The sequence below is a fragment of the Ursus maritimus genome, unplaced genomic scaffold (genome assembly GCF_017311325.1).
Source record: "Ursus maritimus isolate PB19 unplaced genomic scaffold, ASM1731132v1 scaffold_23, whole genome shotgun sequence".
NCBI classification, from domain to species: Eukaryota; Metazoa; Chordata; class Mammalia; order Carnivora; family Ursidae; genus Ursus; species Ursus maritimus.
The window spans coordinates 17,965,946-17,988,765 of record NW_024424786.1 but is presented as its reverse complement, the minus strand read 5'-3'; the positions used below and the strand labels follow the sequence as shown (position 1 = coordinate 17,988,765).

At 32.5% G+C, this 22,820-nt stretch overlaps 1 protein-coding gene and 1 long non-coding RNA gene across 4 annotated transcripts in view; one reads left to right on the top strand and one right to left on the bottom strand.

The window, feature by feature from the left end:
* The window catches only part of ELP4 (elongator acetyltransferase complex subunit 4), a 247,800-nt gene that overhangs the window by 115,176 nt on the left and 109,804 nt on the right, over window positions 1–22,820 (bottom strand). For all 3 annotated transcript variants that reach the window (XM_008686852.2, XM_008686856.2, XM_008686854.2), the window contains exons 8-9: window positions 9,980–10,088; window positions 7,004–7,110 (exon numbers count right to left, since the gene is read on the bottom strand). In XM_008686852.2, the coding sequence (XP_008685074.1) occupies window positions 7,004–7,110; window positions 9,980–10,088 (216 nt within the window). The remainder of the gene's footprint in view (window positions 1–7,003; window positions 7,111–9,979; window positions 10,089–22,820) is intronic.
* On the top strand, window positions 19–21,885 carry LOC121104752. Its single transcript, XR_005837073.1, has 3 exons — window positions 19–847; window positions 11,976–12,066; window positions 20,459–21,885. It is a non-coding gene; the product is annotated as an uncharacterized LOC121104752 (long non-coding RNA).

Sequence of the window (22,820 nt, the reverse complement as noted above, 5' to 3'; positions counted from 1 at the left end):
ATTTCGCCACAAAAAAAAGACAGACAATGTCCCTAATCTTGTGAAGCTTACAGCAAGTTAGGCTGAATAATGTTGAAAAATAACAAACAAATTAACTGATAATCAATTGTAGTAATATCTGTTACACTGAGAATTAAAATAGGGCACATGATAGTAGATAACTGAGTGAATAATTCAGATGGGCCAGTCAGAGAAGACCTCTCTAAGGAGGCTGAGATATTTAACCTGCAATCCAATAACAAGAGAAAGTCATGAAATGATGGAGGGATGAATATTCCGGACATTTGCTGTGCGAAGACCTTGAAGAAGGACTAAAGATGTTTTGGGTACAAAAGTGTTCCCAAAGTTACCGATATTAATCACAAAGCTCATGGGTACCATATTTATTAAGCTCTAAAATGTGTTCTTACTCTTCTAGGCACCTGGGAGGTTATATTAGTAAAATATATGTTCTCACCTTCCAGCTGACGAAATGCGATAGCCATGATTTGTCATCATTTTTTGTTTTCTGTTTTTCTGTCTTCCTCAGACACCACAAATAGCACATTGTGGGAGGAAGTGGTTTAGGGAATACCACATAAACTGGGTGAATTCTGCTACAGCAGTTCTACAAATGCTGTAAGAAAATCCTTGAAGTACTGCAATATAATTTTCCTGGAGCCATACCCTAGAATACATACAGAAATGCTTGTATCTGGAAAATTCAGGGAAGAGGAGAAGAGATTTTTTTTTTCTCTTTGTATCCTTAGACAATGCTGAATCTGTACCATCCTGGTCTCAAAAGTGAGACTGCTGGACTACAGGTACCACAGAATCTTTAACAGACTCACGGACTGAAAACTATTGGGTAAGATTCTAAATATTAGACTTTTGCTTTGTGCCACCATCTTGCTATTCAAATACATGCTTTCTTTATATTCCTGACTAAAATGTAGTTATGAATTAGTATAGAAATTAGTGCAATGTGAAATATTAGAAGTTCACTTATAAAATGACCATTTTTATATAAAAATTATTCAGTCAAGGTGTCATAAGATAATTAAAAATACTTCTCAAAGAAACAGGATTCATTTGATGTAACAAAGTATAAGCTTAATATCTCAGGTGTTGATGACCACACAGAAACCTTAAGACATATAATAACCAAACATGAATTTCCTTGCCAAATGAAGCAATGATGTTCTGCCAGCCCAACTCACAGGAAGCATGTGAAATGAACACAAAAGCAAACAGGCCCTATGCTGCCTAAGGGAAAGTCAGCAAGATGGCAGCTTCAATCATTCAGAATAATACTAAAGTAGCCTTAGGCTTTTCTCAGAATGGAAACATGTCACTATTACTGCAATATTCCAACAAATCAGAATGCAGAGAAAAGAACACTTATGCAATCACATCCTGGAAGGGCACTTTACTCAACATTTAAGTGGAAAATAATTTTAAAGAAATTTCAGAAAAATTGTCAGTGAACATAAATGACTCAGGGAAAAAATGTTTTTTCTTTTAATGCGCTTAATAGATTTTTAAAAAGCTTACCACTTAGAAAGAATTTCCTTTTACATTCTCCTTAAGGAATTATTAATGTAAACACTAATTTTTATGAAGTGGTAAGTGAAAAGTTTGGGATTCAGGCTGCCAGTAAGAAATATTCATTTTCCCCCTGATACAGTGCTATCACTTTGGAAGTTTGATCAAAGGGGATAAACTTTCCCAACATTTATATAGGAAGTTAAAAAATGCTTCAAATATTTTGGGAACTTACCTAATCAGTATACTTTTAGCATGTGTCTGGTCATGTAGCCATCTTTGGTCAATCATCAAAAAATCAAAGGCAAATTGGCATGACTCAACCCTAACTTTAATACCGCATGATTGTGTCGTGTAAGCTTGTTTTGTGTGAGAGCTGCTGTGGTTTTAGTAGAGAGATTAACAACCGGACCTAAGCTGGCCTCCAAACCTTGCCCTGCTGATGCCTCAAGCTCTTTGAAGTCTGACCATCATACCTGGCAAAACAACAGTGAGAACTAGGATGGTGTCAGATCTAATCAAGTTGTTCGCTGCAGCATAGCTAACTATGGGGTTCACTAATTGGCCCAATTGCGGATTATACCTTTTGCTACAGATTCAAGACAATAATTTAGTTAAATGATGTTTTTTTTTTTTGCCTTATCTCTTCTAATTAAGATTCCAATGTGGGAAGAAATAGGATTAGGCAGAGTCTCAAAACTGTGTTCCCCTTAAGGTGGTATGCACTTTTGATAGGCTCACTACGGCACGTGAAATATATAAGAGCACAGTATTACCAACTTCTGGAAAGTCTGTGAAACCTATATGACCCTACTGTATGTCTACCTTACTTAGGAATTAAAGTGTAAATATGGGGATGGTAATATAATGAATATATTAAGATGTAAACATGTACAAAATGACATTTCCATTGTTAAAGAATGCTAATTTGAATTTACTTTTGACAAATGATTTGATCTATATGAACAGATGCCTATGTTCCACTTTGATTTTCTTTTGCTAACTGCAATATATCTGGAATTGAATATTTCAATATTTGTGGAGGGCATCACTATCAGAAAAGGTATATTGGACTACATGGTCCACTGTGCCACAATTTAATGCTCTTGAGCCAGACATTTATGTTTCCATTATTTTATTTTAGTGACATAATTGTTAACTGACAAATAAGTTAACCAACCCTCCCCTGTACCTCTAGGTATAGTAAACAGTCCCCTTTCTACTTCCCATTTAAAACTGGAAAGGCTATTGATACAAAATGTAGGGAAGTAAGGAAACCTAGGACCAAAGATATCATGAAATTCTACATTGTCCAACATTGTCATAGTGACTGTAAGAGTTTATGCTTTTCCAATATGTAAAAATTTCAAATAATTCTACTGAACCATAGCAAGTATACTGTAGTACTATATAAAGCTAATTTATACTGATGGCATATAATATTTTGGTCTGACTACTTAAGAATGAATTTTCTAAGTAAGTGCATCAAAAATAATTGCTACTAAATAAATACTGGTTTATCAATTCTTCTGTGAGAAAAAGTTCTTGATGACTGGAGAGGTACCAGAGTCCTGTGTTCTGAATTAGGGGCAAAGTATTAAGACAATCTTGAGTAAACTTAATCTACTTTGATTTTCTGGACTCTCAATATTCATTTAATGTACAAAACCCACATAAATATACTATTTATGATAATTACTATTTTTGGACCAATTAAAGCCTATATAAGTATTGTTTATCCTTATTTTGAAAATTTGCTGTTATGATATCATCAAATTAAAAGAAGCCACATTTCAATTTTTACCAAATCTTACTTGTTTAGGTATTACAATTACAGTAAAATTACTAATATAAAGAAAAGACTGGTTAATGATGATCCCAACAGTAGAGAAGCAAAAATTACAGAACTGAAAAAAAAATACAAGTCTAAGTAGTCACTTCAGCTTGGAAGTGAAACTATGTACCCAAGTTATATTTCTTATGGAAATTAATGGAGAAGGTAGTGTTTACACGTCACTTGACTTGTGGAGCTTACATAATATTTATAGCTGTATTACTTGGACAATTTTTCAAACTCCATAATTTATCTTTATACATATATTTCAGCAAAGATTTTATATCTGTTAAGTGCATGACTCTGTTTTTAGTTCTGGGATAGATATGAAGATGAAAAAGACACAGTTTCTATATATTGAGTCTATTATTATATCTTAGTAAAGCCTGTTGTTAAAAAATATTCAATTACTATGTAGAAAGTATAAATAAGCCAGTAGAGGGCCTGGTATGTGATAAAGGCTTAATAAATCTTGCTATGATTGAATAAAGGTTATGTATTAGGCCAAGGAATAAGTAGTATGTCGTGGTTAATCAAATATGCTAGAGAGTTACCATGCACAGTTTACAAGGATTATAAATTTTCAAAGAACTGGAAAGCTATTTTTTTTTTTTAACCTGAGGTCAGACTGAATCAACCTTAAATTTTCTCTTTTTCTTATCCAGAATACATGCCAGGATTTTAGTGTCATTACTATAGATAATGATTCTGCTATGGTTTTCGTAGAGGGCTAAGTTATAGAGCTTCATAGCTGATAAATACTAGGTATTAGTAAAAATTTACTGTGATTAGATAAATGCTTCCACTTGAATCTGAATAATACCAACAGACATTCCAAGAAGAAAGAAATATTCTTTTGCCTTTCCACTCAGAAAAATTAAAGACTGTTTAAAGACTGCTGTTTAAAGCTGCTCTACTTGTTAGATGCCCTTGGTGGCTGTTAGTATAAAAAAAAATTCAGTTTTCATATATAAAAAGAGTATTTAATAAATCAAAGAAAGGACCCTAAAAATAGAGATGAGGGTATTTTCCTGGGTTTTTTTGCTCCTCGTTTCCAAGCATGCCAACTTTGAGACCATGTGACTGATAGAAAATTCCATCATGTAACAAATCTACCTGTATGGAATCAGCAAATTTATTTCTGCTTTACCTGCTAAACCACCTTTCTCTTCTGAAAGTAAAACACAGATTCAATGCCTGCTATAGTAGAGTCTCACACTTTACAGACTAGTATAGATTGTATTATTATTTTTTTAGTATCAGTTTTAAAAAAACATTTGTTGTGCGTATTAAAACAATGTCACTTGATAGATAATTTTCCCCTAATAAAGGAATCCTCTTGTTTCCAATTTCTTCAATATATCACCAAAGACTTGCTATCTCTTCGGGTATGCATTTTATAAGGTACAATGCTGTATTGAAATCAGTTAGTCTTATGTGAACCACACGATTTTATCTTGTGTTGTAATTATACCTATATATGCTTCTATTAGGTTTGTTTCATTCTTGAATTCATATTTTTCTAATCACCAAACTGAATTTTATTGCATGAATGAATAAATTATTTGGAATGTGTTACACCTATATTTCTATGTATAAAAAAAGATGAAGGTTATAAGCCAAAAAGGTAAAGGATTTGTTCAACTGTATTAAATATTAGCTTTTTAAAAACCAACCATCTATTTGTATTTCGTTTTCAAATACTTATTCCAAACCACAGGTGATCAATTATAATTGTTCTCTTAGTTTAGAATGTTGGGAATAGAAGAGAGGAAATACAACAGAAACCTATGTAGTTTATAAAAGATCTCACATCAGCTCCAATGGTAAAGTCACTATTAGAAGCCAAGTTTATTCAAAGGAGAAGTCCCACTTGACAGTATTTAAGTCCATTATTTCTACCTACTCACACCCAAAATAAGACCCAGTGTGTGTGTGTGCATATATGAGTTGTGTGTGTGTGTGTGAGCGTGAGAGAGAGAGAGAGAGATTAACATGATTCACACTACAGTGCTACTTTTTCTCTGGGTGCAATATGATTTTCACTAGGGAATCTGCTTGCTTAGTTTGTATGATGATAGATATGATACCTTAAACTTGGTTGTTAGAATACTCATTTGGGAGAAAGATGTCACGCAGAGGAAAAAACCCCACATTTTTCATTAAAAATATAAGCTCAACTTAAAAGAAAATGATGAGGCATGCTTTCCTTGTGATACTAACTATAACACTCTAAAATTTTTAAGCAAGATATTGCTTAAAATTGGTAAATAATAATGGTAAATTTCTCAGTATTCTATCAGAAAAACTGAAACAAAGTTTGAACAATTACAGTGTTGGGTTCTATTTCAATGGTTTCTTTTGAGAACTAAAGTAAATTAGCTCAAGAATCAGTATTTCTACACTCTCGATCTTTTGGCTTTAAGTGGCTTTTGAAGGGAGTATCCCCAGATGAGAAACTTCTAACACTCCTGCAGAGATGACCTGCTTGAAGAACTGGCTGCCTGATTAACTATTAACTGCTCTCAATAGGATTAGATAATTAAGGACATTGATGACCATTAATTAGGAGGAGGGCACATTAATTTGTCACTGGATAGGGCCCTTACAATGATTTATAGGTTAGTGCTACTTGCAAATGTGAAGGGAAAGACCTTATCAAGTGGCCAGCTAAAGAGGGCAGAGGGTCAAAAAAGGGCCAAAGTGGTCACTTAAGGGTGAAGTCCCAAACACCAAAGCAGTGCCAAGCCACATTGACCATCATTTGGTGATGAAGTTAAAAATATGCTAATTTATTGGTGGCAATTCTCTCTTTTTATGGTTTCAAGCAGTTAAGACAAGTGGCCTGCTTAAGAGCTTTTCATTTGAAAAGAGATTAAACAAAATGGTTTGTCAAGGCTGTTTGGCTGTTTTATGTCTTTGTTAAAAAAAATTGCACCGACTATACTGATAACTATCACATCACCCAAAAGCTATCTCTCCCTGAGCATTTATTTCGTTAATAAATACATCAACTCTAATTGCTTAATAGTGCTATGTTCATTTGCTCTTTAGCAAGATTAAGTTGAAATAAATCTTTTGTACCACTACTTTCTGTCACTACTGCTTGCATAAAGGTCACAAAAAAGTTTAAGTTTTGTAGAAAATTTACTTAAAGACAGTGGTGTAAATTATACTTTGTTTTGTTCAGCATGGAAAGCGGAAAGGTGATTTCACTAATAGTAAAGAAAACTGCTTTCAGAATGTAGATAAGGATATCCTCTTTTCTTAGCCATACACAATTGTGGGTAGCATTCACATTCCACACACAAATAAGCACAGCTCATTAACATTTAATTAAATATGCTTTTGAAAGCCTTGGAAGTACGCATGTCACAGTTATCATGTTAAGTTTGGAGCCTACTTTGAATAGACATTTAAAACAAAATCATTTTTTGCTATACTCTAATGATATGCCACTAAAAGAGAAAAAAATAAGACAGTCTAAAAACATTATTTTGTTACACCAAAAGACCTTAAGAATATTAGCAGGAAACATCTTCTAAGAATTTCAATAAAGTAAAAAAAAAAAACCATTCATATTTATACACACATAGACTATTTAACCTCAAGTCCGTGAACTAAAATACAAAAATTCTCTCTTACCTCGATGGTGAATAGCTTCCTTTTTAATTTAAAAGCTAAGTCTTTGACATCGGATACATCATAAATCAAGTTATTAAGCCGAGGAATCTGCCGAATGTGAATCAAACCTTGTGAAAAGGAAATTAAAAGAAAAAAATTTTAAAACACTGTCTTAGATGCATAAATTAAGAGTCTTACAGCAGAATCCTGTAAATTTACACACAAGCATCCTCCCCTTTTAAAACTGGAGCTTACTACCAGGAGCAATGAAGCAAATGGTGTGATTATACTCAAGTAATCAAGCAGAATAAGATAAACAGAAATCCTTGTGCGAGGAAAACTAATTGCACTTTGGTACAGAAGTACAGATGTAAAGAGGGATCTTAATACTTGTCAAAACTACAGCCGGTTTGTGTGTGATTTTCTCTTGTATTTACAGTAAGCAAATATGGCTATCACCTTGCATGCTGCCCACGGCACCACTGAGTGATCTTTATTTTATTAAATGCACCAGTAAGCAGCCAGCAAAACAAGGCTTATGGGTTACTGATAACCAGTGAAGCACTAATGAAAAGTATTTCATTTTGTACCTTATTAATGACTTGAGCAAACCATTGAAGAAAACTACATTTCAGAGGACACTCCAGGATCAAACTTTAACCCCTATGCCATCCCAAGACACTCATTTCTGTGGCATGTTAGACCTTTATGTAGCTGTTATAAGCTTTGTAATAGTGCTAGGTAAACCGTGAGCTTTGGCCTCTTGTCAGTAGAAACACTTGCTAATTTTTCCTGACAAGGGCACTGGATGCCTTTTGTGCAGCTTAATGCAGTTTCTGACTAAACTCGGGGTCATTTGCCACAGATGAAGACATGGGAGATTCTTCAGTGCATCTCTCTGCCTGACTCAGCCCATATTTAAAAATCATCATCCGAAAGACATTGATCTCCAAACATGGGGGAAGAAGGCAAATCCAAGTCTGAACAAATGAGATGCATCTTATTTAAAGAATTGCTTCTCTAGTATACAGTTTAGTGTGTGTTTGAATGCTTAGTGATGTATGTATTCATTTTAGCTTAAAAGGGTAAATAAGCCTCTAGGTGCTTAACTTTCAAAATGGTCTCTTCAAAAATAATTCACTGAAATACCTGATTTAATCTAGTAAACTTAAAAAATGCAAAATATGTTAAGAAGACAGCTTTTAGATGCAGATTAAAAATATCTTAAACAGAGCTACTCAGGAAAATACATTAGCAAAGAGCACACCAGACTTTCCTCATTTTACCTTGGTATATGTATGCTTGTTTAGCTCCTAAGTCATAAGGCCTTACACAACGAATGAATACAGTTTATCAAGTCCTTCTTATTAACAGAAACGTTACTTGTCCTCAAAACCACTCATTAATCTGTTGGTAATAGTTTATTGATTCAGAGATTTCAGCACAAAGTATCATAGCCTTTCACCCTTGAAATGTTTTAATCAAAATAACTGTCTTAGAATATAAAATACAATTTACTAAATTTATTAGGTCATAACACTTCTGAATGATACTCAGATACAATTTATTAAGGTAATATTTAACATGAGGTGTCTTATAGAAAGCAGAAATAATAATAAATGAAAATAGTTTATCCAGTTATGAGACAAATAAGTCCTAGGGATGTAATGTACAGCATGATGACTAAGCTTAACAATAACGAATTGTATATTTGAAAGTAGCTAAGACAGAAGATCTTAAAAGTTCTCATCACTAGAAAAAAACCACTGTGAACTATGTGTGGTGATGTATGTTAACAAAACTTAACTGTGGTAATCATTGCACAATACATGCATCTATCACATCATTACTTTGTACACTTCAATGTTGTATGTCAATTATAGCACAATAACAAATTAAAAAAAAGAAATAGTTTAATCTTAATGGTCCTCTTCCTATAATAATGACGATAATGGATTAAGCAATTATACATAGGGTTAATCTGGTCATATAGCACACACAGTTATGCAAGTTAATAATCGTGAGGCAAATTATTTTATGTAGCTTTTATTCATAGCTTATATTTTCTTGGTTATCATATAAAGTATCCTATAACCTTCATTTTGTTTTGTTTTGTTTTGTTTTGTAGACTCTAGCAATTGTCATAGTCCTGCAATTACAATCTTATACAATCTTCTAGCAGGTTTTAAATAAGTTATTCGGTCTTTAGAGGTTTCCATGGAAGTACAGTAGGTCCATAATCATAACAGCAATAATTGACATTTTACTCAGTATAATAGGTAAAAATCTATCATCATCATATTCTGTATTTTATTTAGACCTAAGATGTGCAAAACTATTAAACCTTTCCTATCAATGGTTCTATGTAAGAACCTTTATCTAAAAAAATTTCCAAATTAACCCAATGATCAAAATATTACTAAAAACTTCAAAAAAATAATAAAAATCTGACTAATTGACCTGTGTTTATACTAGGGTGGCAATATCATAAAATTTGCTCAAAACTCAAACAAAATGAACAAAGTCCAAATATAATCCAAGATGTTTACTTTCTGAAAATGTGATTGACTAGGACTTTTAAAATATTAATAAATACGAATTTTTTTATCATATAGGTAGGCTTTGTAAAACATAAACCACTATACAAAGCTGTTATTATTAGAATTAATATGATATTTATTTCAAGCATGGCTAATAAGTACAACTAATTTCATGACAACTTTAAGTCCTTAGGACAATAAAATTTTTATCCGACTGAGCCATGCCTTAGTACTTGGGTTTGACTTCTTTCAAGTAGTTAGCATAGTCCATAGTGTTAATGTAGTTTGGTGACAAGCTGCTATGAAAGAATGGTCAGAAATGGAAAACATTTAACAGACATATTATAAAATAAAATTCATGCTAATTGACAGTAGATATTATGACTGGATACAATGCTTCCAGGTACCCTAGCTGCAACCCAGGATATTCTCTTCTTATTGTAAAGGTGCTGCTTACCATGATAATCCTTATATAATGGGTTGGTTTCTCTCTCAGAACCAATGAATGATTCCAGACCAACTACTGTATCTGACAAGTTTGTAACACGAGCAATAACTGCTTTATTCTGTAAAACAAGAAAACAAAACACTCATTTTATGTTTAAAAATAATACATGTATTCAGTGCCATTACGCCATCTCAGTGACAAATTGTAGAGGAGATAAACTATCAACATAGAAAAATAATTCAAAACTTCCACAGGCTGAAAACTGGATGAAAATATACAGTTAATTGAAAATTCCAGCCCATGTAGGTATGCTATTCTAATTGGAAGAGCTGAGGGGAGATACCTTATTTTCGGTAGCGATCATAAATTGATTATTTTCCTTCTGTTTTAAGGGTCAAGGCTACCTTTATCCTCACACTCTATTCTTTTTCAAATTACTTTACCCACAGGAAAATCTGATAGACATCAGGATTCAGAAGCAGTAGATAGTACAGTATAATGTGTAAGGCAAAGTCCCACTATCATCTGTCAACTGGGACCAGGTCCCAGCCCTGTAATAGCTGAGGTCCTCTGAATCATTTTAGAAGCATGGAAGGGTCCAGCTAAGAGGCTGCAGCGTGGCTAGCTCTGCAGTCTTCTGTTCTCTCCTTCCAGATGCTGCTATTTGGCTCTGGGATAACAATAAAGGCAAAGAAAAGATGGTAGATGACTAGCACTAGACTAGTAGCCTACGCTTTCCTTCCCACACAACCTGACATGAACCAAAAATATTGCTAAATAATACATTGTAAAAAAAAAAAAGTCACATTTTAAGTTGCAAAAGTTCTAAAATACCCAGAATTTCATGGCTATAAAAAATCATTAAAAATATAATCATTAAATACCCTATAGGTTCTCTTGAATTATTTTATTTAATGGAAATTCAGTATTTCTTTTGGCCCCTGACAGGGTGACAGGTCAGCAAATGTTTCCTATGTTATAACATCTTAGAAAAATTTTTGCTCTCAAGTTCTAGGTAAGTTGAAAAAAATAGTTCTTTGTAAAATTCTGTAATTTTGAAACTCCCATTTTACACACTGATAATACCTACCAGTTTAAAAATAATCTTTAGAAAAGGATGGGAAATGTAAAACAGTTAAGAAAATTTTAGTTTGATCCCATGACCCCTGTTAGAGGAAAGTCCAAACACAATGAAACACATTCACTTTCTGAAAACATGACTGACTAAAGAGTTTACTGGTAGTCCTCTGTTTCTTCAGTCCTCTAGTAAAGATTGCATAAGAATGAAAAAGAAAAGAAAACTGGTCGATGTTACCTGACTTGGTCTGAAATACATAGTAGCTTCTGTCACTAACCATTATGCTGAAATGATTGGTTAACTCATACCTAGGGCAGTATTTGAAACTCCTCTCTAAGTAGAAATGTGTGTTGTATAAAGAACATTTCAGCCTTTGAATCAGTGCTCTTAAAAGGAACCAGTAAAAATAATTATCCTTAATTGGCTTTAATACTCTTCATCACGTGGGTACCAAGTATAGAAAAACAAACATAATTTGAAAATGCCTATTTTTTTTCTAAGGCAATTTTTCATTCAATGGTGAGAAAATAATACAGATTGATTCCTTACTTTCAGTTCTATGCCACAGGGGATGGTCCTACTCCAGGAATAACAGGGGCTTCAGAGGCCATAAACAAGTTCCTCTCAATATTTCTTTAGCCAAAGACTATTATATCAAACTCATCCAGGTTGGGTTTCAGCCAGTTATTCTTCACCCAAACAAAAATGTCTGCCAGACATTCCAACAGCTGGGAGACAGTTCACAATGAGTCAACTTGAAAATGATTCATTGTGCTGAGTACTGAACAATGTTGGGGTGGGGGTGGGGTGTGGCTGGGTTGGTTGTAGAGGGTGAGAACAAGTGGGAGATGAAGAATAACCATGTGGTTCTCCCATTAAGAAGAATCTTAGATAACAACCAGCAGGCTCTTATCATTTCATTTTTAGGATAAACTCAACTGGGAAGAGTACTCCCGTCATGGACCCTCAGATGAACAAGCACTTATAAAGGCTACTGACAATATTTCTTAATCAAAAGGTCAGATTTCCTTTTATCTATAAATACAAGACTAAGCATTTGTATCTAAATATCTGAATCTAAAATGATAAAAGTCAGTTTTTGTTGTTAGAACTCAACTATTCAGATATGCAGTGATATAAACTAGGGCTTTTTCAGTTATTTTAATAATAGAAATTGTAAGGTTTAAGGATGGAATTAGTCTTCCATTCTAGTAGTATATAAACAAGGTCCTGTATATTTAAATGGACAACCTGACATTCAAAGAGGGTTTCTTTCTTTAACCTTAAAATTTACTAAGAAATCACTTAATACCCTGTAATATTTGTCAAGATTATAAATCTTTTTAAGGTAATTTCTGGGAGATTTAAAAAAATCAACTATCCACTTTGTAGAGAAAAACTAGTGAATTCCAAAATAAAAGATGTATACAGCCTGGATTTAGAAATTTCAGAAACTCATTCATATATTTAATTTATTCTGCTTCTAAGTTCCATCAGCTTACATTACAGTTATTAACTACGAATGAAATTTGCTTTTAAAAGCTTTCATAAAGTATTAGCGCAAGAAAAAGTTTTAATCATTACCACAAAATAAGTTATGTTTAACAATGACCTTACTGCTTTCTGCACAGCAGTTTTGGAAAGTATTTTATGTAATGTGGCAAACTAGATGGTGAAACTTGTACAGTTATCGAAAAAAATGTCTATAGAATAAAACACACTGGAAATTATATAAGAATAACATCTAAGTTTCTGACTGAGATAATCTTTATCTTAATTATAAACTCATTCAGTATTCCAGTGATGTATAAAAGATTAAAAGATATTTGGGCATGTAAATGTACATATTTTTTAAAAAGCTAAAATAGTGTTACAGATTACTTCTGTACCTCCAAGATTCATTGGGAGTATGGTATATTGACGTAATCACGTCTTAAAACCACTCTTGTCAAAAGGTCTTTCAAATCATAATGCTAATACTAAGTGGTCTTTTAGATAAAGGTAGGCAAATTTACTTAAGAGAATCTAAAATTAATAGCTTTAAAAATCCTCAAAAGCATAAAAATCACAATTCGCTTTAGGGAGAATACACTATGGACAATAAATTTTCATAATATAATTCAGTGTTCAGAAAGCTTTAGCATAATGATCTGAGCAGAGGCCTTGAAACTGGAACTTCCACATTCTCATCTTAACAGAGTCTAAGTGTTTTTACGTTACTAGCCAAGATGTGAAACCTCTTTGGTCTGCAGTATATGTAGGTGGAAATGGAGAACCTCAAGGTATTTGTGCATCAATTACTTGGACATAAAGTTTGAGTAATTTTTGTCTTAATTTTGAAGTTGCTACATTACTGTTTCTAATAAGGAACATTTGAGTAAGGACATTCAGGATTCACCAGTAGGAGTAAATTAATGGTTATATTCATGCATGGCACAATGACATCACCCAAGTATATACAATGATACTGCCACCCCTCCTCCTTGCCCATCTGGATGTGAAAATCTAGGATGGCTCAAAAATCCTCCCTATACTAGACAAATCTCCCTTCACTCCTGGGTGAAAGTTGTCAGCTCTGGACAGTAGCCAAGACATGACTAGGAGGGAAGCCAGAAGAGAAGAGAGCCGGTATCCAGGAGTTTTAAGAGTTTGCTGGCAGTCTCAAATAGCATTGTATTAAGTTGCATAAAAGGTTCTTAAAACTTTCTGTTGCAGTGCAATTTCTTAATTAAATTATTTAGATTTAAATCATGTCAAACGCTGTTGCAAATAAAAAAGACAAATCAGATTGTCCAGTCGATCACCTTTTTACTCCAATTTTAATTTCACAAAATATTTCAGAGTTTTTGTTTTGATTGTTTCTTGTTTGGTTTCATAGGATGTTTCCTGTTTTCTTTTATAGAATGGTAACCTCTTTATTAGGATATGCCAAATCCATTAAATGGATTTTAAATAAAGGAAGATTAATTTAATGCTCCCTTGCAATTTAAAGCTCATTAAACCAAAACTACGAACTTTAAGATAAAATTCAACTTCTGCCATATAAGCTCCCTCCATTTTCTAATAAAAATAGTTGAGATCCTTATTTAGAGTAACCAAGTAACAATTAGAAACCTCAAACCCTGAATGTTTTCTTACTTTCTTTGACCCAATTATCTCAACAATATAAAAAGATACAATTTGTACCAATACAAAGTATACTGCCAGGAAAGATTTTTAACAAGAGAACTAAAAAGTAATTAACCAATCACTTAATTATTAAGAAGCTTGAAAAGAAAAAATCAGTTGACATAGAGCATTTATGCAATGCCTTAAATAAGAATAAGTTTTTGAGCTACTCAAATAAGAAAGACAGCAAATACACAATATAAAGGGTAGAACTCCCATTTGAGTATATGGCATACACATCAGATTTGTGACTACAATAGTGCAAAAGCACTATTAAGTTAATACTGAAAAGTTAAAGAAAGATTTCAATTACTTTATGTTTGAACCTACTACATGACATGATGTGTGTGTATATGTGTGTGTGGTGGGGGAGAATCCCAAGAAAAGCAAGTATACTACTCAACAGCTCATGTTATACTACATTTTTTTGAGAAATGATATGCATAGAAACACAAACATACTAGAATTTATATTTCTTTGTCATGCAATAAAAAAACTTGAAAAAAAGGATAAATCTAGAGAGGTTTAATGAGGTTTTGTTTTTCTATGCCTTAAGTTCTATATTCTATAGGACTGAGACTATGAAATAATAAAATTGTTTATACTGTAACTTTTTACAAACCTACCCCCACCTTCCCCAGAGTTGTCATTTACTTGTAGATTAAATTTTTATTTTATAAAAATATTTTATAGTGGGAAAAATAATTCTGTTCATAATTATTTTGAGTTTAAGAAAGAATATAATTTTATCAAATAAAGTTACACTAATATATATTTGTAATTATAATACCTTAATGAAGGTATTAGATCAAATCTTTCCAGATTTAATACTGAACTTTTATTCAAAATCACGGTTATTTTTAAAATACAAAGGAACTTGTGTAAATTTTAAAAACTGTAGCTATAACATTCTCTTGGTAGCATCATACACTGATATTTATGTAGGGAAATCATAAAGCAAACATATTTTGGTTCCTTTTACTAATGCTTTAAAACATATCTACAAAGGAGCTAATGACAAATATACTTAACCTCAAGGGCAAAATAAATTGCTAAATTGTCAAATTTTACTAGGATTAGGCAATGGAACCACATCTTTTTTGTGATTTCCATCTGATCTAACACTTGGTATTCTAAGTTTCGGCATAATTTTTTTTTTTTAAAGAACACATGATGTTATTTTCAGAAATATTATTTACATCTACACTGGCCTCAAATAGTACATGCTTTGCAGAACATTTATTTACATTTTTTTTTCAGTTTTCTTTTTCAATAAGTTATTCTATTAAACATTTTTAAAAATCTTACATGTTCTGAAAACTCTCATACATGGGGTAAGCAAAATATTGTAATGAATAGGCTGGAGAGAATAATGGTGTAATATTCAAAATTAATTTAACTATTTTTTCATAAATGATAGTTTCATACTATTCATATGGACATCTGTATTTTTTGTGTAAAAATGTTTAATGGGTAACTTCTTAAATCAGAAATTCGTTGTTTATTACTTTATACTTGAAACTGTTAAAATGTAATTCACAGATGTCCAAAAGCTCATAGCGTGCCTGGAAAAACAATTGCTAATATCCAAATATCAAAGAGAGCATCCAGCTGATGTTTGTGATGCAGTGGTAGGTTAAAGATACTAAAGTTTAAAATCAGCTTAGAATAATCCCATATTGAGTATAAAATGATAGCCTGTCATCAGGAACAGGCTGACAGAGCCAGGTCCAGATGGGAGACTGGCTGGGAAAAGAGCTGAGGCAGGTGGGAAAATGATGGGAACCTGACGGCAGACAGGACTACTCCCTCTGCTGGCAAGGTTCTCATCTGCTTGAATTTTTAACTAATGACTAGCTTTTCTTTAATTATTTAAGATAACACCAATAAATTATGTAAGGTGTTCCTTCTTTAGTTGGCTCTTCTGCATTTGCACATTTTCAAATTCATGGTATCCTATTTTTCACCAGATTAATTTCTCAGAGATATAAGGATCCAATGCTTCACCAGGAGGTCCAATTATTTATCTTGTAATTTAATTGCATCCTAAGCATAAGCAAATGTAGCATTGCTTTTATAATATAAGGTCTTTAAAAATTAAGAATGCCTTTGATTTTATATTTGTTGATATATGTACTTTCTTGAATAAAAATATTTCTTGGGCTACAGACTTCACAATCTCTTTCTCAGGCTCTGCATAATGCCCCGTAATGAAATAATATAGAAATGAACCATATAAATCAACTATACAGGGAACAAGGAAACAGCATGTCACAGCAAAACAGCATAGATGTACAGCGCCAAACCTATCTGATAATCTAATGATCTGAGTTTACAGATATTATGTACTAATATGTAAGAAATTAAGAACTAATGTTTACACAAGAAATTTGTTAAATTTTACAGAAAAATTATTCAATATTTGATTTTCAGTGTAAGTTAATAGCTGCAGCAAAAACATTTAGTAAAAATCTGTTCTAAGATTTTGGCCTACAACCAGAAGCTCCCAGAACAGGAGGGATCAGCTTTTTCACCCACTGTTCTCATCTGAATCCTGGCTTAAAAGCTATTCCAGCTCCCAGCTTTCCAGAAGGCTCCATCCCAGGAATCCCTGCCTGCCATTTGGTTTGCTGATTTTAATCTCTCAGGACTTTCTTACAGTGGCTCTACTATGCTGAACTGGCACTTGCTTCTAGAAGTGAGTTATTATTAAACCTGTAGGTCAATTGTGGCACTAACAACTCTTTGGAAGCTTTCAGCCACAGTGTACAATTTGCTAGTCTAATTAAATATTAATTCTAAGTGTTACATTTTGTGGCTAAGAGCTTTTATTTTCCATCATCAGCCTGGAAGAGAAAGAGGTTACAAGGCTAATTTAATCTCTCCCCTTGTCTTCCCCAACATTAAAGATTAACTACATAGGGTGCGAAAACATTATTAAAGAAGCAGAAACTCTTTATATAATAATAATAATGTAATTAATAGCAAAGGGCTAAAACATAACGTTAGGATATAATATATGACCTGGTACTTAAAGAGCTTTAAATTATAATTAGTTACAAGCACATTTTGTTTTAATATTAAGACATAGGTATCTTTTTTTGAAGACAGCAGTCTTTCTTTAAGAGAAAGTATGCATCCAGGTATATAAATAGGAATAACTCAAAACTTACATTTTCTCACAGGTATTTTTCAGACAGCTTGTAACACCAAAGATTAACAGCTTAGTAATTTTATTTGTAAAAAAAAAAAAAAAAAGCAAAATTAAATAAATTATATCTATTTTCTGTACATAAAAAATGATGAAGTCAAAGATAGTTTATTATAAAAATAATTAACGTTAAAAATCCTTTCCCCTTTTTTCTTCTATCATGTTCAAGTGGACTGATCACAGAGGTCCCTCTCTGCTTCTGTTCCCAGAACAGTTGTGTCCATGCCTGGACACTGGGCATTATAAAGACTGCAATCCAACAGCCAAAGATTCCATATGCCCAAACAGATGACTCAATCTCCATACTGTGATGAGACGTTTCACGATTTCTATCATTGATATATTTGAAAATTTTGGCTCTAAATAGTACTTTAACAAGCACCATCACTACAAGGAAGTACAGTAGGAATCACCATATGAAGTGTAACATCACAAAGTTATTTTAGAACAAAAAAAAGTTTAAAATTAAAATTATTATTCTTTTTATGGCTTGCTGAATATGCTTTGGTTAGAGTAAGTGTAACGAAAGGTTTCTAAATGGTAATTTTTTCCCTTTAAAGATGCACATTTATCTTATTGGCCATTTTAGATATCTTGCTCTTATTTAATATGCATATTTACACTAAGATAAAATGGTATGTACTCTGCACCTAATTCTCTATATAGACAGAAACTTACAGATAATTTGGAGTTTATTTGTGTAAAAAGTTTTAAACATCCTTGGCCAATAAAGTAAATTAAATACATATGTATAATGCATACAAGCTAAGACTTGATTTAAAAAATTAATCGGATACCAGAATATGTAATATAAAACACAAGAAAATAAAAACTGGAGCTGTAGGAATTATAGATTCTTACAAGCAGCCTACAGTAGCGAAGTTGAAACACAGTTCTATTATTTGTTATTGTAAAGAATAACAGATTCTGTTTACAATGAACCAGACTCATACGAAGTTACTAAATTTTCAAAGACTAGAATTTGACATATACTGTGCAAAACTGAAATAGGTTTAATACAATTCAGCTGACTTCTTAAAATTACTTCTTTTTAAACTTCTAAAAATGTTAATTTCTTACAGTCTACTTCAGACTACTTGAGAAGATCTAGAAAAATAAAAACCAGATACTCAGTTGAGAATATCTTGATTAAGGAACACAGGAAAAATTGACAGCCAGAATATCTGACTTTATCTTTTAGTAATTGATAATTATGATCAAGAGATTAAATCTAATCTCTAATTTTCATCCTTAAATATTCTCCTTAATAAAGTACATTTAAAAAGACCACTTAAATAGATTACGTTATGTGACAGAAGGTAATGTTATGCTTCCCGTAATGATGTTCTTATCAACAATTACATTAAAAATATTTTCCAAAATTTTATAGTTGTAAACTTACAAAAGTCTGTTGTTCCTTCACCATGCAATTATTTGTAGTTATTGTTTTAAGAATAAAAGATTTCACACGAAGAGAAATTCACAAGGCCACTGGAGTCCACATTTCATAATCCCATATTAGTAGTTAGCTCTAAGCAGTCCATTACTTGACTTAGAGTTTAGCTGCTAAGATACTCAGCATGAATACAAAAGTTTATGGATGTGAAAAGACTTGTTCTGAATATCTCTACTTTGAAACATTCATTCATTCATTCCAGTGGGTTCAAAGCTTTACTGCATTAATATTGTAAAATATTAATTTGAAAATATATCAATTTAAAATAACACACTAAAACCTTCTTCAATTTTCAAGAGACATTATAACAAGACATTTTCTTCCTGCTTTCCTTCAGAAAATGAATTTTCCTTGGTTTAAACTAACATACTGGTGATGGTTTTCTTCAAAGAGACAGATGGGGAAAAAGTCCACAGATCAAATTGTTGGAAAACATTGGTTATATGATAAAAACTGAGTAAGACTATTAACTGACCAAATGCCAATGATGACCAGTCAAAATATGTTCCAGGCCGCTTTCAAATCTGGAACCTGTTCTGAATAAAATAAAGCTTAAATAGTTTATAAACTAATGTTCTGTAAGCAAATACATTAAATACTGGCAATATTTAGAAGTATTCTAGAATGAGAAAATGTTATTTAATATTTTTTCATGAATAATGTCAAAGAAGTTTTCATCCTGCGTTATTACAGTTAAGGAGAAGTTTATTAGGTTGTTGTTTATATTTAAAAATTCCTTTAAAAAGTAGTTTACGACAGCTTGAATAAATTAGCAATAATAAAAAGTAAATTTTCTTCCTGAAAGGAAAGCTCCGAGAAAGGCATAGAAAAATACCTTCTCCCCCCATTTTATTGACAATTCTAAATTCTTTGATATTTATTTCCTGACAGTTTCAGGTAAAAGTGCTTCTGATCAATAACAACAAGTCAAGAACAACCTGTCATAGATGTGTAAATACAATGCATTAGCTAAGAGAAATTTATTTTCCTTTCACCTTATCAATGAAATCATAATAAGGCATAAAACTAAATTTTTTTGGCATAAAACTTAATTTTTATTTCCAAAAAGAATAAATATTATCGGTTATCATTTTCCTCGAGCACACAATTGTCACTAGGGATTGAAAATAAAATTAAAAGGCACAAAATGTTATATAATTTGGAGGTGGAATACAGATTTCACTAATAGTAAGCCAGCTCCCATTTATAAGACCAAAAAAATTACAGTTTCATATCTTGCTAGATACAGAAATCAAACAGTATCCTATTGTAACTGCTTCAAAGGTATCAGTTTGCAAAAAAATCTCATTAAAAAGTTTTGAATGGTCCACAAACATTTCTCTTTCTAACAGTGAATGGGAAAAAAGCAGTAGCATGTTCAATGTACCTGAAACAGAACCACCTTTAAATCAGAAATTTATACTTAAGTTTTAAAAAGTTGAAGTAATAATATTCTCATACTTCAATAATATATAGTAAGAGTTTCAAGGTAGGGTTTTAGTTATTTTTCTTAGATGTAACTTTCCCTCTTTTTTTTTTTTTTTTCAATCTACGACAACCTTCATTCGACAACAGTTTTGAACAGTTGAGTTGTGAGAACGTGAGCAGCTGCTGTTATTATAACTAAAGGTCTGTCTACGGCTTGAGTCTGAGAGACCACATGTTCGGCTGTCCTCTCATCTTGCCATCCTCACCAATTAACTATTAACATGGAGGGCTGTACACATGCTCTGGGGGGCTCTTTAACAGGCTTCTTGGCGAGTGGAACAACTACACAGCAGGGATCTGGGAACTGGGTAATGCTGGAATATAGGGGAGCCGGCCGTAGTTCTGCTTTCTAAGGACACTTTACTCCATAGTCTAGCATGTAACAAAGTCTGTATTTAACTTGGCCATTTTCACATACATTTTTAATACAATGTCTCTGAGCAGATGCTCAAACTATTTTCTAGAAAGAGACATATTAATATGAATAATATTACAACCTCACAGGTTGTAATATTGTAAAGGTTGTAAAACCTCAATTGTTTAAGACGATATATTTTTTAAGACATTCATAATCTAGTTGATGAATAATTTCAGTGTTTTCTTAACAGATATCTAGAATTTATTATTATATATTTGTTTCAACTATGCTTGTTATTTTTTCCTGTGCTGTTATGGAAATAAGCTTTAACCCAAAGAAAATAAAAAAACCTCCAAGTTCAAAGTTGTGAGGCTGAACATAAAATATTTCAAATGCAAATTTAAAAATAATTCTTTTTCATTCTGCTTGCAAAAGTCTTATTATAACAATAAATTCAAGTCAGTTTTGAATCTATGTCATTATTTTCCCTATTTTAACTTTTCCTCCTCTTTGCAATTTCCTTAACTATGTGTTCCCTCCCTACAATGAAATTAAACATGGGAAGCATGCCAAAAGTATAATAAAGGGTAACTAATCATTACTGTACAAGTCCGACAGAATGCTAATAACTAAAGTAAGAACACTGATTGGCTGTTTTACCAATTTAAGAGATATAGATATTTTATATACTTTTAACGTAGTGATATTTTATACAACACATTCAACTAAAGGTACCACAATTCTATTACCTATAGATGTTTAGTTATATGACATTTCCAAGGATATGAAACCACATTTCTATTTCCTGCAAAAACCACTTTACTATCAAATTCCAAGCTCAAGCATGCAAATACCTACATATACTCATTTTCTGCTTTGTCCATACGATCTTTTACATTGCTGAAAAACCTCCACAAGGATCAGGACCTTGTTTGTCTTATTCACTACTGTATGCCCACAAGTGCCAATGCCCACAACAAATATTGTTAAGTGAATGAATAAGTTATATAACCCTTAGACATTCAATCACCACTTAAATCCTGACTTAGAGTCTATAGGAATGACACTGGTCATAGTGGAGAGGAATTTGAGGTACGATGTTAAAGAGTCACAGTACAACATGGTGATGTTAGTATGATTTAGATGGCCATCTGCTTCATGCATGCCTCCTGGTCTGTCTCAGGTCTAACCTGTGAGAAGAGTCTGTAAGAGTCTTTCATGAAAAGAGAAAGAAAGCTGAAGATTTCTACTACTTTGATGGACTTGTACACCTATTTTTTTGTCACCTGATCTTTGTTCAAATTTTTAACTTTGCAAGTCTTTTTAAGTAAGAATAGTGAAGTTATGTAATGATTGCTGACATAGATTGGGTGCCTGCTATGTGTCAGTACTGTGTCAGCACATGTTATCCCTAATCCTCTGAATTCGGTCTTCTGCACCCCATTTTTACAGAGGAAGAAGCTAAGGCTGACAAAGTTAAGCCTAGACTAAAACCATATGGCTAATTGGGTCTATCTGTCTCCAAAAGCCAAGGCTCTTTCTGTCATTGAATGCTACCTTGTGCACAGTGTGTTTCTGAATTTTGACAGTATTTTAGTACTTCCATTGAGTAAGCGCATAGCATGGTGGTTAAGAGTATGGTAATTAGAGGGTATTGGTCTGGTCTAAATCCTGCCCCTCACTAGCTGTGTGACCTTGGGAAAGTCACTTCAATTTTTTTGTCCCTTGTTTCCTAATCTGTAAAATGGAGACAATAATAGCACCAACCATATGGGCTTATTGTGAGAGTAAAATGAGTTAATATTTGAAAAGAGTTGAAGACTAGAACTGGCGGAGAGAAATCACTATAAGATTTATTAAATAAACTCACAGTCCCCTGGTTCTGTGTATTCATATGTCTTTGATTAGCACTGTAAGCATACTGCTTCCAGTTCTTATTCCCTTTCCTTAGCCTAAACATTGTGATTTTCCTTGCGGTCTTTAAGAGTCATTAAAAAGAGTTTTATCTCCTATTTATATCATGATTGGTTTAAGCAAACTGTTAAATCTTATATTTTCTCCTAAGTACTTTGATATAAATATATATATATA